Source organism: Triturus cristatus, chromosome 3_2, assembly GCF_964204655.1.
Source record: "Triturus cristatus chromosome 3_2, aTriCri1.1, whole genome shotgun sequence".
In the NCBI taxonomy this organism is placed as follows: Eukaryota; Metazoa; Chordata; class Amphibia; order Caudata; family Salamandridae; genus Triturus; species Triturus cristatus.
Genome location: NC_140584.1, coordinates 150,023,737 through 150,038,947, shown reverse-complemented (window position 1 = coordinate 150,038,947; position 15,211 = coordinate 150,023,737). Strand labels below are relative to the sequence as shown.

The following is a 15,211-nucleotide window of genomic DNA, read 5'->3' as shown; positions in this document are numbered from 1 at the left end:
GCCAACGCCATGTGTCTGTAGGGCAGTGCTGCTCGCTGGCTCAGGCCTACAGTACGGTCCAGCAGGTCCTTAAAATTAGACCGATGTGACTGAATGAGGTCAGAGATCACATTATTACGGACGGCAACACCGCTTTTTCGCACGTGCGCACTCAGGGTGATGCACCCCACCCCTCCCGCAGAACCACCCTCAACAGGTGTCTGTAGGGCAGTGCTGCCCGTAGGCTCAGGCCTACCTTATGGTATAGCAGGTCTTTAAAATGAGATAGACATGTGACTGAATGAGGTCAAAGATCACATCATAACACATGGCAATATCGCTTATTCGCATGTGCGCAGTCTGGTTGATGCAAACCCATCCCTCCCGCAGCACCACGCTGAAGTGGTGTCTGTAGGGCAGTGCTGCCCACTGGCTCAGGCCTACAGTACAGTCCAGCAGGTCTTTAAAATGATACAGAGATGTGACTGAATGAGGTCAAACATCACATCATAACACATGGCAATCTTGTTTGTTTGGACCTGCGCAGCTAGGCTGAAGCACCCCACCCCTCTCACAGCAGCGCACTCAATTGGAGGCGCTGTGCTCCTAGGCCGCTCTGCTTACCTGCTGTCATTGTTGTGTGAGCAAACACTACGGGCAGCAGTGCTCACAATTCAGATGTAGTGTTGATTACAGGAGAGTGTACACCTCATGGATCTCTTTCGCAGATGACGGGCAGTAGGGCTCCCAATTTAGAGCCCGTGTTGATTGCCAGGATGGAGTACACCTCATGGATCCATTTCTTTTTTTTATTGCGCATTGTGATATGCGAGGTGGATGCGGCAAATCATTTGAGGTAGTGTGAAAGAAGAGGGACGTGTGGTGTCGTGGTTATCCTATTTATACGTACGCAAAGTGGGCTGGGCTTGCGTACACCAGGCCAGCGTAGGGGTGTGAATAAATATTCTGGGGACTTGGGCGTTGTTCAGTTCCTGCCTGGCCAGGAAGTGTACTTATGTGTGTTTCTTTTGTAGTTTTGACCGCGCAGAGTGTGCAATTTAGATTAGTGTAGCATGTGTCGGGAGGGCGGAAACTATTGTTAATGAGATGGCATGTGATCTAGGATGTGCAGTCTGCCCGTGGCTGATGATGCTCCTTAGAGCCAGCAATACCCAGGCCAAAAGGCAGCACAACAATGTGCAGACACACACACCAGGGGCTTCGTGTAACACATATTTGTTTTTTGATGGAACGTTTGAGATGCATGGCAATCACAAGTGGAAGGCTAATGTACAGAGCATGAATATTGATCAAGATGATTGTTGCATGTTGTCTGTAGTTTAACATATGTATATACACTATACAGGAAAACACTTTTCAAAAAAGCTTTCTAAGCAGAAGAGGTGTCTCTCATCAAACGCTGTAGAGAGAATGAGTAAAATGAGTGGGGTCGTACAACTGTTACAATTGGAAATGTTATGAACCAATCAAATGCTTTTTTTTAAGGTCACATGGCAATCGTGCACCGAGCGCGCAAGGAGGCCGCACCCAACGTGATTTAGACAAAATATATTTATCATAATATAAGTTTATTACAGTTAGAAATATATAAATCTTTAAAATAATTTAGATTTTCGCGTGCTCTCACATAGTGTTTGAAGTTATTTAGATATACTTTTGAGACAAAAAAAAAGGGAATGGCATATCCGGCGCGATACTATACGTCTGCAACGTAACACGGGGCCTGGCAGCGTGTATTCGTTGAATGCGCATCACGCAGCAGGCACGACCTCATACGTACATGACGTAACGCATGGCTTGGTACTACGTACCCGTCGGATACCAAAGTAGTACCTGGGGTGACTTCATGCGTATATGATGTTACGTGGGACGCGGTGCCACAAACTCGTGGGATACGAAATGCACATCATTTACGAGTTTAGCAATATGGCGGATAGGATTCGTGTGGTGATGGAGCTTGGTACGCTACCGGTATGGGAGTGCAGTTTTCTCCCCCCCAAAAAAATATACATATTTTTTGGGAAGATATAAAACATTACATGATTTTTAAAGTTAAAAACAAGAAGTATAATAGAGTTACAAAATATTTAAAAGTATAATAGAAAAAATATAGGTTTTAAAAACATTAAAATATGAAATTAACATTTTAAAAACCTTCGAAACTCACTGAAAAAACCATAGGTTTTACAGACGTTATAGTTAGGAATTAGCATTTAAAAAACCTTAGAAATTCACTAAAAAAAACATAGGTTTCAGGGACGTTATAGTTAGTTGAACATTTGACTCATATAAAACCAGAGAAATTTGCCTGTTATAGTTAGTTGAGCTAACTATAACTCGCGCGCCCGCAATGCACTGCTGATGATGTCACTTATTACATCACTCATGACATGGTCAGGGACATCACTGATGACATCACTGGTGACATCTCAAATGACATCACTGATGACATCACTCATGACATCATCCACGTGACTATCTGATGCATATACTGATGCTCTAATATAAACTTTGATACACCCATTCTAAAATGCTGACAACTATTTTTGAAACCATACACAGAAGAATGCCATATACTACATAGCACTCACTATTTCCTAGGTCTACACACACATCCAGTCACTTATACATGTAGTTACTCATCAATAGAGGACTATAATATGCGCTCATACATCTATACATGCAGTCACACGCTGCCACTCATCCATAGAGTTACTCACACGCCTAGTCAATAATGCAAAGAATGAATCACATACCCATTTAATCATGTATAAGTTTATACACACCAACTTCGTTATTTTTAGACATACCACATCACTTATTTATACAGATACTAACACATATTTACTGTCTTATACAATCACTGATAGAAGCAGACACTTATTTATACACCCACTCTTGAAATAACTTAGTCTCACGTATACTCATTTATATACCCCAACACTCACATATAGTGGCTTAAAACATATGTAGTTAGTCACAGATATACCACTGAGACATTTATTCACTCACCAACACACCCATAGACACACTAACTCACCCATACAGCCCTTTCCAGATGCACTTTTTAATCCATACAACCACTGAATCACCCACTCAGACATCTATGCACAGACTCATATACCCACCCACCCACACAGACACTCAGGGACCCGTACAGATACTCAGACAACAAATCAATAACCTATATAGACACTCATGTAGGTATTGAGAAACCCATGCAGTTGCTTACACACCAATGGAGAGACTAATACAGACTTCTACACAGTTTAGTCACTAACCCATGAGTTCAGTAAGACATTTTCAATCACTCACTTATACAGTCAGTCACATACATACGAAATAATTCCTTTAGGCACTTGTAAATGCATTCATTCTTCAATACACCTTGGCATATATATATATAAAACATATATACATTTTATAGAAACACACATTTACTGGATGATGTCATGAGTGATGTCATGAGTGATGTCATTTGAGATGTCACCAGTGATGTCATCAGTGAAGTCACTGACCATGTCATGAGTGATGTGATATGTGACATCATCAGCAGTGCATTGCGGGCGCGCAAGTTATAGTTAGCTCAACTAAATATAACAGGCAAATTTCTCTGGTTTTATATGAGTCAAATGTTCAACTAACTATAACGTCTGTAAAACCTATGGTTTTTTTCAGTGAATATATATATATATATATATAAAATATATATATGTTAAATATATAGGTGAATATTTCCAACAATTAATCTGTCAGCAGTGCTCTCTTCGCACAGTCGGTGCTGATGTTGAGGGTGGACTGTTCCTCACATATAATTATCACCAAAGAATTTACCGCACTCCATCATCACTTTCTGTGTTTATACTATTCTCCCATTTTTGCCCATTATGAGGCATTATGGGATTCGTAATTCATATTTCAGCAGTTATGCGGACAGCTTTATTTCCATGTAATTTTTTGTAGTTTTGCATTGTCTCATCACTATTAGTGACATAATGTCATGCATTCAGTTCATTTTGGGGATCATGGAACACCTGAGAGCAATCCAAAATGAAGATATGAATTATGCAATTTCAAAACATCTATGCACCCACCCTAACAAGATCTGGCAGGAAATCAAGTACTTTGGGATAGCTACGGTTCCCAAAAATGAAAAATGGGGCAATAGAACTTTGAATCTGAGACGACTTGAATCGAGACTAAGTATCAGATTTAAAACAAAGATTCCTCACAGTCTAAATGGAGACAAAGAACTATACATCCATTTGTGATTGAGCATGACAGACAAGCAAGACAAACAGGAGAAAAACAGGGGGATAATAATAAAAACATGAATTTCACACAAATAGGAACTTCAACCAGTCGGCCCTCAATGCATCAAACAAGGAACATCCAAGTATGAATGCCGGACAGGATAAGAAGGGGAAAGGAGGATGGGCACTTAGCCATACAACAACTAACCCAACCAATAGAGGTCGGAAACCATAAGATGAGCACTGAAATTGCAGAGAACCAATGCACTGCGCAACTTACGGTTTAAAAATAATGCAACATTGCAGGAGAAAAAGAACAACAAAAAAGAGAAGAGGACCTAAAGATTAAGGAAATTGGCACTAAACCGTGAATAATACGGAGAAGGAACCCCATAAATAAGGAGGATGGTAGTCCGGCAGCAGCACTACAAATGAGCAAATCTGATTTGAATTATAACCAGGCACTGAGCCAGATAAACAGAAGAGATTGCACAGTTGGGAGACGGTGAAAGAATAAATTAATTGAAAGTCAACAAATAATGTAACAAAATCCCCAAAATGAACTTAATTCATTACATTATGTAACTGATAGTGATGAGACAAAGCAAAACTACAAAAAACTACATGGAAATAAAACTGTCCTTGTAACTGCTGAATAATGAACTACGAATCCCATAATGCCTCATAATGGGCAAAAATGGGAGAATAGTATAAACACAGAGAGTGATGATGGACTCATGATACCGTGAGCAAGACCTTTTTGGTTGAAATGCGTTGGTGGTGGTTATGGTGAAAATTGCACTTGTGAAAGTAAATTGAAACTGAGAAATGTACTCTCCTGGAGTGCGGTGAATTATTTGATGATAAATATATATATAAGTGTAGCCGCTTCCAGTCCCCCTCCACAGTTCACTCCAGCATAGGGTGGGTAAAATTTAAAAAAACTACAGCTTAACCTCCCCCATGACTGGCATGCACGGGTACCTGCTATAGAAAGGGCCACCCCTACTGCCCACCACTCCCTTATACTTCTGCTGGCTGCACAATTAAAGCGGCCTCTTCTAATACAGGGCATAGGTCTTCACCACTCACCCCAAAAGTCCGGTGGGTAGTTACTATCATTGAAATCCCACCGAGTCCAATTCTGCAGAGCAAAAATTAAAGATCAGTGACAAGAATTCTTCTTCCTATGCCAGTGACATTTCTTCCTTTTCCTCCATCGGCCGCCATGCTATTCATGGCAGTCCTGGGCTAAAAAAATCAATGATGGAAGCCTCAACTTGGCTGCAGTAGGGTACATGTCTCTTTCACACCGGCGGACCTGTGGCAGGTGGCCACCAATAGTGCTTAATTTGTAAAAAAAGGAAATTTGATCTCATGCATCTTTCTACCACCATCCCAAACATCCTTTCTCTCTGTTTCACTCTTGCGGAATCTTTTTAACAAAAATTTCCCTCTTTGTAACTGTTTTTCTATCTTTCTCCTCCTTTATTTTTAATTTGTATTGCTCTGTCTTGCCCTGGATCAAAGTCTGATAATGAAAATAGGATCCACAAATATAAGCAGCGGTTCCCACAACCTGCCAACTTTGCAAGTTAGGCTGGAGCCACCAGCAGAGCAATTAAAAGTTGTAAAATATCAATTCCAGCATCACATCTGTATTTGACATTCACCAGCGAACTGGAGTGCCTATTTATAATGTGTGTGAGGTTTGCAATGTTTGCGCTTTGCAAAGTTGCAATATTTGTAAACTTTGCACAACAACACATGCTAATCTATGTCCCTTACTAAAAGATGATGTCGGAGAATTTTACAGTAATTTGTTTTTTGTGAGAATTTCCCTGCTAGACAAAGAATGTTCTTGGGTTTCCTGCTGCACGACCCACTTGTTCGGACATTTAACCCACTTTTTTTTAATTCTTACAACTTCACAAAGTTTGAAAAAAAAAGGTTATGAAACGTGTCAATGTAAGGGGCTTATTCCACACAACATGGGTCTTCTATAGGCGTTTAGTGGGTTGGGCCCTGCGAGGTCTTAGACCCTTGGGGCTGATTCACAGAACTAACTTAAGACAAAATCCTAAACTTACTACTTTTGGTATTCACAGAAGTTAGGATTTTGTCTTAAGTTTGTCTTAAGAGAAACTTAAGACATACTTAAGACAGTCTTAAGACAGACTTAAGACAGTCTTAAGACAGACTTAAGACAAACTTAAGACAGACTTAAGACAGACTTAAGACAGACTTAAGACAAACTTAAGACAAATTGTCTTAAATCTGTCTTAAGTCTGTCTTAAGTCTGTCTTAGGTTTGTCTTAAGTCTGTCTTAAGTCTGTCTTAAGACTGTCTTAAGTCTGTCTTAAGACTGTCTTAAGTCTGTCTTAAGTTTGTCTTAAGACAAACTTAAGACAAAATCCTAACTTCTGTGAATACCAAAAGTAGTAAGTTTAGGATTTTGTCTTAAGTTAGTTCTGTGAATCGGGCCCGACATATTTAAACACTGACTTTGAAACGTTTCGCCGTAGAGTACTAATGCATGTCCTTACATTTACGTTCACATTTTTTAAAATTAATTTCCATAGAACATGGTACAAATTGACCATACTTAACAAATACAGATAGTCACATGTTCACATTCTTCCTAAGACATACATATATAGCCCTTTACAATGCGGAAGCATTTCTGGTATATGTTAGGGGTGGGCGGAATTTGCGTAATCGCGTTACGCAAATCTTCGCGAAACGGTAAAAAATCTCCGCGAACACGCAGAAATTCCGCGAACACGCGGAATTGCTTGTTCGCGATGCTTTTTTCCTGTTCACAATCGCTGTTTGCGTGCTCGGGGATAAATATCTCGCGAACACGCATTTTGAGAACGCTAACAAGCAAAATTTCGCGAAGTCGCGGAAAGCGAAATTTTGGGCAATTTCGCGTTCTCCGCGGAACGCGAAATTACCCAAATTCCGCAAATTCCGCGAACGGAACGGAATTTACCGCCCAGGCCTAGTATATGTTACCTTTGGGATTTTTCTGTTTTTAAATTGTCATGTTCTTAACTCACTTGCAGAATCATTGATCGATTTCTCAACTCTGACAGGGAAAACCCTTGAGGTTGTCTATGTCGGCGATGTAACTCCTATTTACATGTCACATGTTTTACTTCAGCTTCTATTCTGTATTTGCTTTTGTTCAAGATGTGTTTTTGTGTTTTCTTTAATGAAACATTTAACTCTTGTATGGCGCGTAGTTTGAACTGAGTCACCTCCAGGCCTCTGAGTGAGTTTAAGTTATGGGCGAGCCTGTATAAGGGCGCATGATTGAGAGCTCTGAAGTTGATGCATATGTCAGCGCCAGTGTCTCACAGTGACTATCAGGGGGTCAAAGCGGTGTGCCGACTGCACGCACATTCAGTCCTTGGCCTCGCTGAAAAGTGCAGCAAGTGATGCTTGCATACTTCCAAGTGTAATTGGGGGAAAGTGGGAGATATGCTGATGAGGGATTTCAGAAAGACTTGAGGTGGAAAATGTGGCTAACAGAGAGGCTGCAGAACAAAGTGGCGTTGGGGGAGACTGGACGTGTTCTGCAGCACACATAAAAAGAGAAAAACGCCCTCAATGATTGTTTTAGTGCAGGAAGTTGTCCCTTCCTTCACAAAAACAATCATACCCACAACGCAGGCACTCTTTTAACATGACGCAATCGTGCATGCCCTGGCACATGGCAGCCAATTGTGCAACAACGCAAGGGAAAATATCCGGGGCCTCATTTATGAGGTTTTGCCATAGGGCAGCGCAGCACGCTTTCCTGCTGTGCTGCCCTACGGCAAAAGAAAGGGCTGGAATGCACATATCTATTAGATATGGCGCATTCCTGTCCTTTTCCCCTGTGCTGGCACACAATAGGCTGCTGTGCGCCAACGCTGGCACCTTTGCACCATAGCGCAAGGGTGCCTGGTGGAGGGGATGATTATTTTTGTACAGGAAGGGAAACCTTTCTGTACAAAAATAATCACAGAGGCTTTTTCCTCAGAATGCAGCACACATAGAAAAAGGAAAAACGAGGAGAAATACAGATATTTCTCCTCGCTGTGCCTCCCTAACCTTTTGGCGCTGCCTCAGATTTACGATTTCTTGTAAATCTGGGACAGTGCCAAAAGGCCATGGATGTTGCTGGGAACACCCATTGCACGCCCCTTTAACGCAGAATACTGAGTTAAAGGGACTGATATTTATCAGGCAGAATTAAGCCAAAAAAAGGTGGCTTAGTGCTGCCTGATAAATATCCCGCTGGCTTCTGCGCCACAGAACGTCACAAAAAGTGACATTCTGGAGGCGCAAGGGGCCTCATAAATGAGGCTCCCAGATGCTTCCTATTGTTGTTTATACCAGGCATTTCCGTGATTTCAAAATGACGCAGTGCGCAGCAAGCCAACGTGTGCTGCAGCAAAATGGCTTGCGGCGCTGAGTCATTTTTAGGTCTCGCCTGGCTATCGCGCAAGCGATCGCTAAGCGAGACTTATGTAGGGGTTTCAGAAAATGCTCCCAAAGGCTTCCCAGGCGGATCGGGTGGCGGTTACGCGCACAACCACGTGCATTCCATTTGCCACCAGCTACTTCCTGCGCATGCGCCACCTCACGCATTCAGAGAGATTTAGTAAGGGGCACAAGGCCTTAGGAATGCGGTTTATGGCCAGTGCAGGTGAGGCATTCAAGCGCGAAGCTGGCATCTGGCATCGGACTTGAAAGCAGCAGACTGCTTTCGCCAGCCTGCGCTCGGCCTCACTTCCTGCATCCACTCTTACAACAATTAACTTTCGTTATAACTCACACCCCATAGGCTCGTTCCCTCCCACCCTTCAATGATGTCCGCTTTTCTTGTTGTTTACAAACCACGCCACACACTGCTGCACGCCACACACTGCTGCACGCCACACACTGCTGCACGCCGCACACTGCTGCATGCCGCACACGGCCGCACCCCACACACTGCTGCGCACACTGCTGCATTACACACTGCTGCATTACACACTGCTGCACGCCGCACACTGCTGCACGCCTCACACTCCTGCACACCTCACACTGCTGCACGCCACACACTGCTGCACGCCACACACTGCTGCACACCACACACTGCTGCACGCCTCACACTGCTGCACGCCTCACGCTGCTGCACGCCTCACACTGCTGCACGCTGCACACTGCTGCATGCCGCACACTGCTGCACGCCGCGCACTGCTACAGGCCACACACTGCTGCACGCCACACACTGCTGCACGCCACACACTGCTGCATGCCACACACTGCTGCACGCCACATACTGCTGCACGCAGTACACTGCTGCACGCCACACACTGCTGCACGCCGCACACTGCTGCACACCGCACACTGCTGCACGCCACACACTGCTGCATGCCACACACTGCTGCACGCTGCACAATGCTACACGAAACACTGCTGCACACCACACACTGCTGCACGGCACACACTGCTGCATGCCGCACACTGCTGCACGCCACACACTGCTGCACGCCGCACACTGCTACACGAAACACTGCTGCACACCACACACTGCTGCACGCCACACACTGCTGCATGCCACACACTGCTGCACGCCACACACTGCTGCACGCTGCACAATGCTACACGAAACACTGCTGCACACCACACACTGCTGCACGGCACACACTGCTGCATGCCGCACACTGCTGCACGCCACACACTGCTGCACACTGCTGCATTACTCACTGCTGCATGCTGCATGACACTGCTGCACGCAGCACACTGCTGCACGCCGCACACTGCTGCATGCCGCACACTGCTGCATGCTGCACACTGCTGCACGCCGCTGCACGCCACACAGTGCTGCATGCCTCACACTGCTACACGAAACACTGCTGCACGCCACACACTGCTGCACGCCACACACTGCTGCACGCCGCACACTGCTGCACGCCGCACACTGCTGCACGCCTCACACTGCTGCACGCCGCACACTGCTGCACGCCGCACACTGCTGCACTACACACACTGCTTTTATGCGAGTTTTTGCTACTGACATTGTAAATGACAATGCCTTTTATTTGTTTAAAAACCAAAACATAAATAAAAGGCATTGTAATTTTACAATGCCAATAGCTCAAACTCTTATAAATGCGAGACCTATTGCATTGCGAATGCTTGTTTATAAATGAGGCCCTCGATTTTCATCTTCTCTGAAGTCTCTGAGCAGTCAGTGCTGCACAGAAGGGACCATGTCCCAATGCCTCTGACCAACACAACAAATAATTAACATCTCGAACACAAGCAGTACCTGTGGTAAAAGTCTCGTGAAGTTTCTTCAGTATAAAGGGTAACCAGTGCTCGTCTGAAACATATCCACCTTCAGCCCCATAATACATTTTCAAATATTCTCTTGAATCAAAATCGGTGAGAAACCTCTGCTGCGCCACATTTTCAGACTCCATGGCAGCGTCAAACTGTTGTTACTAAATCGAGTGCAAACTCTGGCGTCGGCATTTATAGAAGAACCTCTTGTGCAATGTGAATGTCCTGCCAAGAAGCAGTTGCTTATAATAAACTCGACTCTCTCGGATTGAGTCAGTCGAAAACCTCTGGCATAAGACATTGCAGGGGTGGTGGCGAGTTCAAGAATTTTATTTGCTGGTGTTTGGACGTGGGACTTGTTTTGCTCTCCGGTAATAGGCTGCCACCCCCATGCCCGAGTGAGGTACAGCTGCTTAACTTGTTGCGATGAGAAACATGAGGTCTGGGAATGCAACATGCTGACATATGTGTAAATGGAATATGCGAGCCATATGATAGTTATGCTCTCTGAACCGTTTAAAAGTCCAACTGAAACAACAAACAGTAACATGAAAAACTCAAATGACTGGTCTTTTTTTCTGTTACACATTTGAGAAGGACAGCATTGCAGAAACTAGTCGACTGAACCTCCGACTGCACTATTTCAGAACTGTTTGTGTACGGGTGCACAACTCACAGAGCTATTTGAGTCTAAGGTTTGCTTATAGACCCAAATTGTTCTTTTACGAGTGCCAACCAATTTTCCAGTTCAGAAAAGCTGATTTTACACTCCTCAAAACATTTACTCGCACTGAGGTTTCGGTGTGAGCAAACCTTCTACTGTGGATGGACAGTGTGAGCTCAAAGGCAGGATTGCCGTAGTATTTTGTGCAAATTCACAAGCTTTGACATTTGAGCCAAACCGGTTTTCAAATCACTTCTCACTAGGATTGGCTCCTCTCCAAAAGAAAAATACCTTCAAGTCAGCAAAAGGCCAGCATGATGCTTAAAGAGAACTTCACATAAAAATCATCTGCATTCATTTGTAACATGGATTTTCTTTTTTTCTTTTCCTTATTCAAAAGAAACTAGGCTATTACTTGTGCAGGATGTGAGGTCTGCCCAGAAAAAAGGTTCACAATACCTTATCACTGGGAACCAGGCACCCCGTTGTAGCACTTGACTCTATTAGGGTAAGGGAGCAGAGCAGTGCAAGGCCTACTCAGTGGAGGGTGTGTGGACTAGCAAGCACATTTTACTGGCATGTAATATTAGTATTCAATAAATAATTCTCCAGGCTGTGATTTTTCTCTAGAAAACTAGAGAAGGGAGTACATTGATTACACACTACTAAATATTACGCAGTGATTTACAAATATATATAAGGCTGGTGAAAATACCTTGGATGACATTATTTTTGACCCCTAAAGAGTCAGGACCCCTCTTCACACCATAGAGTACATTATCATTATGATATAGGAGTATGTCATTCCAAATAAAGCAGGCCTATTGGCTTTATCAAAGCTACCACATTTTAAGACCAGAATCATGTTGACAAACCAATCTTTCCCTCACTTACATCAATAAGGTATTTCCTGCGCAATAATTATGATAAAAAAAGAATTGCACTTTTATGAAACATTACTGTCAGCCAGGGCTTTAAGAGGGCTGAGTCCTGCTAGGTCTCAGACCGAGCAGTAATTGTAAGCAGACATTGAAAGAGGTCCTTTTCCGGCCCTACAGTCATTTTCTTAATACTACAGACAAACACACATCGATTTCTGAACAATAAATACAAAAAAACCTTAAGGTAATCCATGTTGTTCACGTCTGTTTTTCAAGTTTACTTAATGTTGCATCCCCTGCGAGGGATAACTTTTTCTAGGATGTTATCTTTCTGTATTTTGTTCATGCACTGTATTCCTGGCTGGTAGTGCATACTTTGAACTAAGTCACATCCAAGTGTTTATAACGCCCAAGAATGAGTTGTGTTTAAAGGCAGGGCGATTCTATGCAAACGTGTGAATAGGGTGGCACTCTATGGGGATTTTAGTTTAAGCCATGCCCTTAATTATATAGGGCACAGCCTTTTACGGCCCCACCCCACACTTTTTCATACCACTTAAAGCCCTGCTGCCAGCAACATATCTTTCAAATAAAACATTATGAAACAACATTGCAAGTGTCAGTATCTTTCTTTAATCATGTCAGGCCACAAAACATTAGCCCTAGAACTGATCAATAGCGGTCACTACACTCTCAGGTGGCAGAAAAACAGTTCAAGCCTTCCATAAACTTAAGCTGATGAGCGGGAGGGTCACCATTTCCATGACCCAGGAAACTTAGGGTCACTTTGGAAATTTCTTGGGGGGCCTGCAATGATTCTTGCAGCCCCCAACAACTCTTTTTGAAACCATTGATGGTGCCCTTGCCATCCAAGGGCTACCAAATGCAACAGAAATTTGAGCCAATGCCAGCTCGCAGGGCATAATGAGGCGCTCTCTCCTAAGATATTGTATATTTTATATTATATTGGCGCCTCTGCCGACAGATTTACTTTGATTTCACAGTGCTACTGATCCGTGTCTTCTTTTACTTATAGTTTTTAGGTATCGTCTAGGCCGCACATGTGTTGCATGCGCTGTCTCAAAGAGACATGATGTATCTAGGATATGGGCTTCAAAAAACAGCTATCTTTTTTATTGGTTCCTCTTACTGTCCTTTATAAATGCTGGCTTTTCATTGGTGAATACACTTAGGGCCTCATTACGATGTCGGTTGGGAAGGTTCCCAATGGCATTCAGATTTTCCTAACCAGTGTTGGAACAGATGTTTCCGACCGACTCGGAAACATTTCCAACCGACCCATTATGATAGTAGGAAACCGTTCGGTCATTCTGACTCGGTTACGACCAGCAGAGAATCCGTTTCAGTCGGATCCAATTCATACAGCTCAATAGACAGCATTTCCGACTGACCGATTACAATGTTGGATTCTGACAGCCTTTCCGACTCGGTCTATTTGACATGAAAAGGCTGTCAGAACTGACTTTGGGGGCCCGTAGCAGGCCCCTCTTCACTCAGAGGCCTCCGGTTGGGACCCTTGAGGGTACCCATTCGACCCCTCTTTCAAACCATGCACAGTGTTGCAGGCACCTGTGGATGCCCACCACAGGGAGCAGGGTTTCCGCAAATGCCCCTTTTTGCAATGGGATCCTGTGTTGTCGGTCGGAACACAGGATACCATTGAAGTCAATGGGAGTCCAACCAAACGATGTTCGGAACCGTCATAATCGGTCGATCTGACTCCCCGAACCTGAGTGGTTCGGAAACGATTCCGACAAGGAGTCGGTCGGAACGCTTTCCAACCAACATCATAATAGAGCCCTCAGCAGTCCCTCCTTTTGAAATTTTGTATCGTCCCATGAGGACTGCCGCTGTTACAAGTGTTCTTACACTTCATGTTAGTTATACTATGACAACACTCTTTTATTGTGTGGTTGGCCTGCCTCTGCTCGTTAAGTGTTCTATTTACTTTTGCATTTCAGTCCACTTTCCGTCCCTCAATCTTCCTGTGCCTCCCCATCACCTTTCCCACAACAAAACTGCTCACAGGCCCTTTGCCATCCCTTGATCTCCCCATGCCTCCCCCTCCCACAATGTTCATTATACATTCTGAACAACTCTTCACATATGTGATCAACGTGCATGTCTATTTAAAAAAAAATGATGCACAACACCTGTCCGCCGCACAGCAGTGGGACTGATTGCTTTTCTATTTTCAACATGGCCCCAAGTGCAAGGCTGCTGATGCTGCCACAACTAACCCCTCATGCATTTCAGGAGCCAAGCCCTGCAAGCTTTGTGTGTGCAGCTCTCCAACGGCTCCCATCTCAGGCACTGTGCCCCATTTTATATTTGTCAACCCTTTCACCATTGTTTAATTTTCTCATCATCATACATTTCATATTTTTTTTTTTACTAGGCACAGGGAGAACAAATGCCAAGACTCAAACCGTGTTCACCAGTGCTAGAGTTAGCAGCTCTGGATGTTACGCCACATCCTCGCTGCAAAAAGGGCTGAGCATAGGTCAGTGTGGTTGGGTGGGAGTGGCCAAGTTAATTTTTTGAGGTCGAGTGGAACACTGCCGAGTGCATGAGCCATTGTAGCACCTCCCACTCCCTGTTGTTTCTTACAGTTGGAGTTTGTGGTAAGCAGTAATGCGTGCCATTAGCTGATTCCAGCTCTTGCAGTTCATTGAAAGGGTACCATGCAAGGCCTGTGCCAATTACACAAAGAGAAGATGATATCATTATCAGACAGCCACTCGTAAGCCTGCAAGAAATTATTGACAAAATGCCCCAGCCAATCAGAACCAGGCATCATCAAAAGCTTGATATTTGTTAATGAACTGGACATGGAACGTGAAGGTGGCATTTCTATGCACTTTATATTAAGGCACAAGCAAGTCTTCTGCATCATATGCTTACACAACCTGTGAACCGTACTCGAACACATCCTTGTAAGCAGCTGCACCTGGAGCTGCAAGAGACATGTAATATGTGGACTGTGATTCAAAAATCTGCGTGCCGGTGGGGAATGAACATGTCAAGTTGAAACAGACATAATATACAACACACATCGCCTCCCTCAG

General features: G+C 43.9%; 1 protein-coding gene across 1 annotated transcript in view; it reads right to left on the bottom strand.

Moving 5' to 3' along the window:
* The window catches only part of LOC146856915 (nicotinamide N-methyltransferase-like), a 106,071-nt gene extending 95,145 nt beyond the window's left edge, over positions 1–10,926 (bottom strand). Inside the window, exon 1 of the mRNA XM_085647382.1 lies at positions 10,564–10,926. Coding sequence (XP_085503508.1) covers positions 10,564–10,717 — 154 coding nt within the window. The 5' untranslated portion in view covers positions 10,718–10,926. The remainder of the gene's footprint in view (positions 1–10,563) is intronic.
* Positions 10,927–15,211: the final 4,285 nt, after the last annotated feature.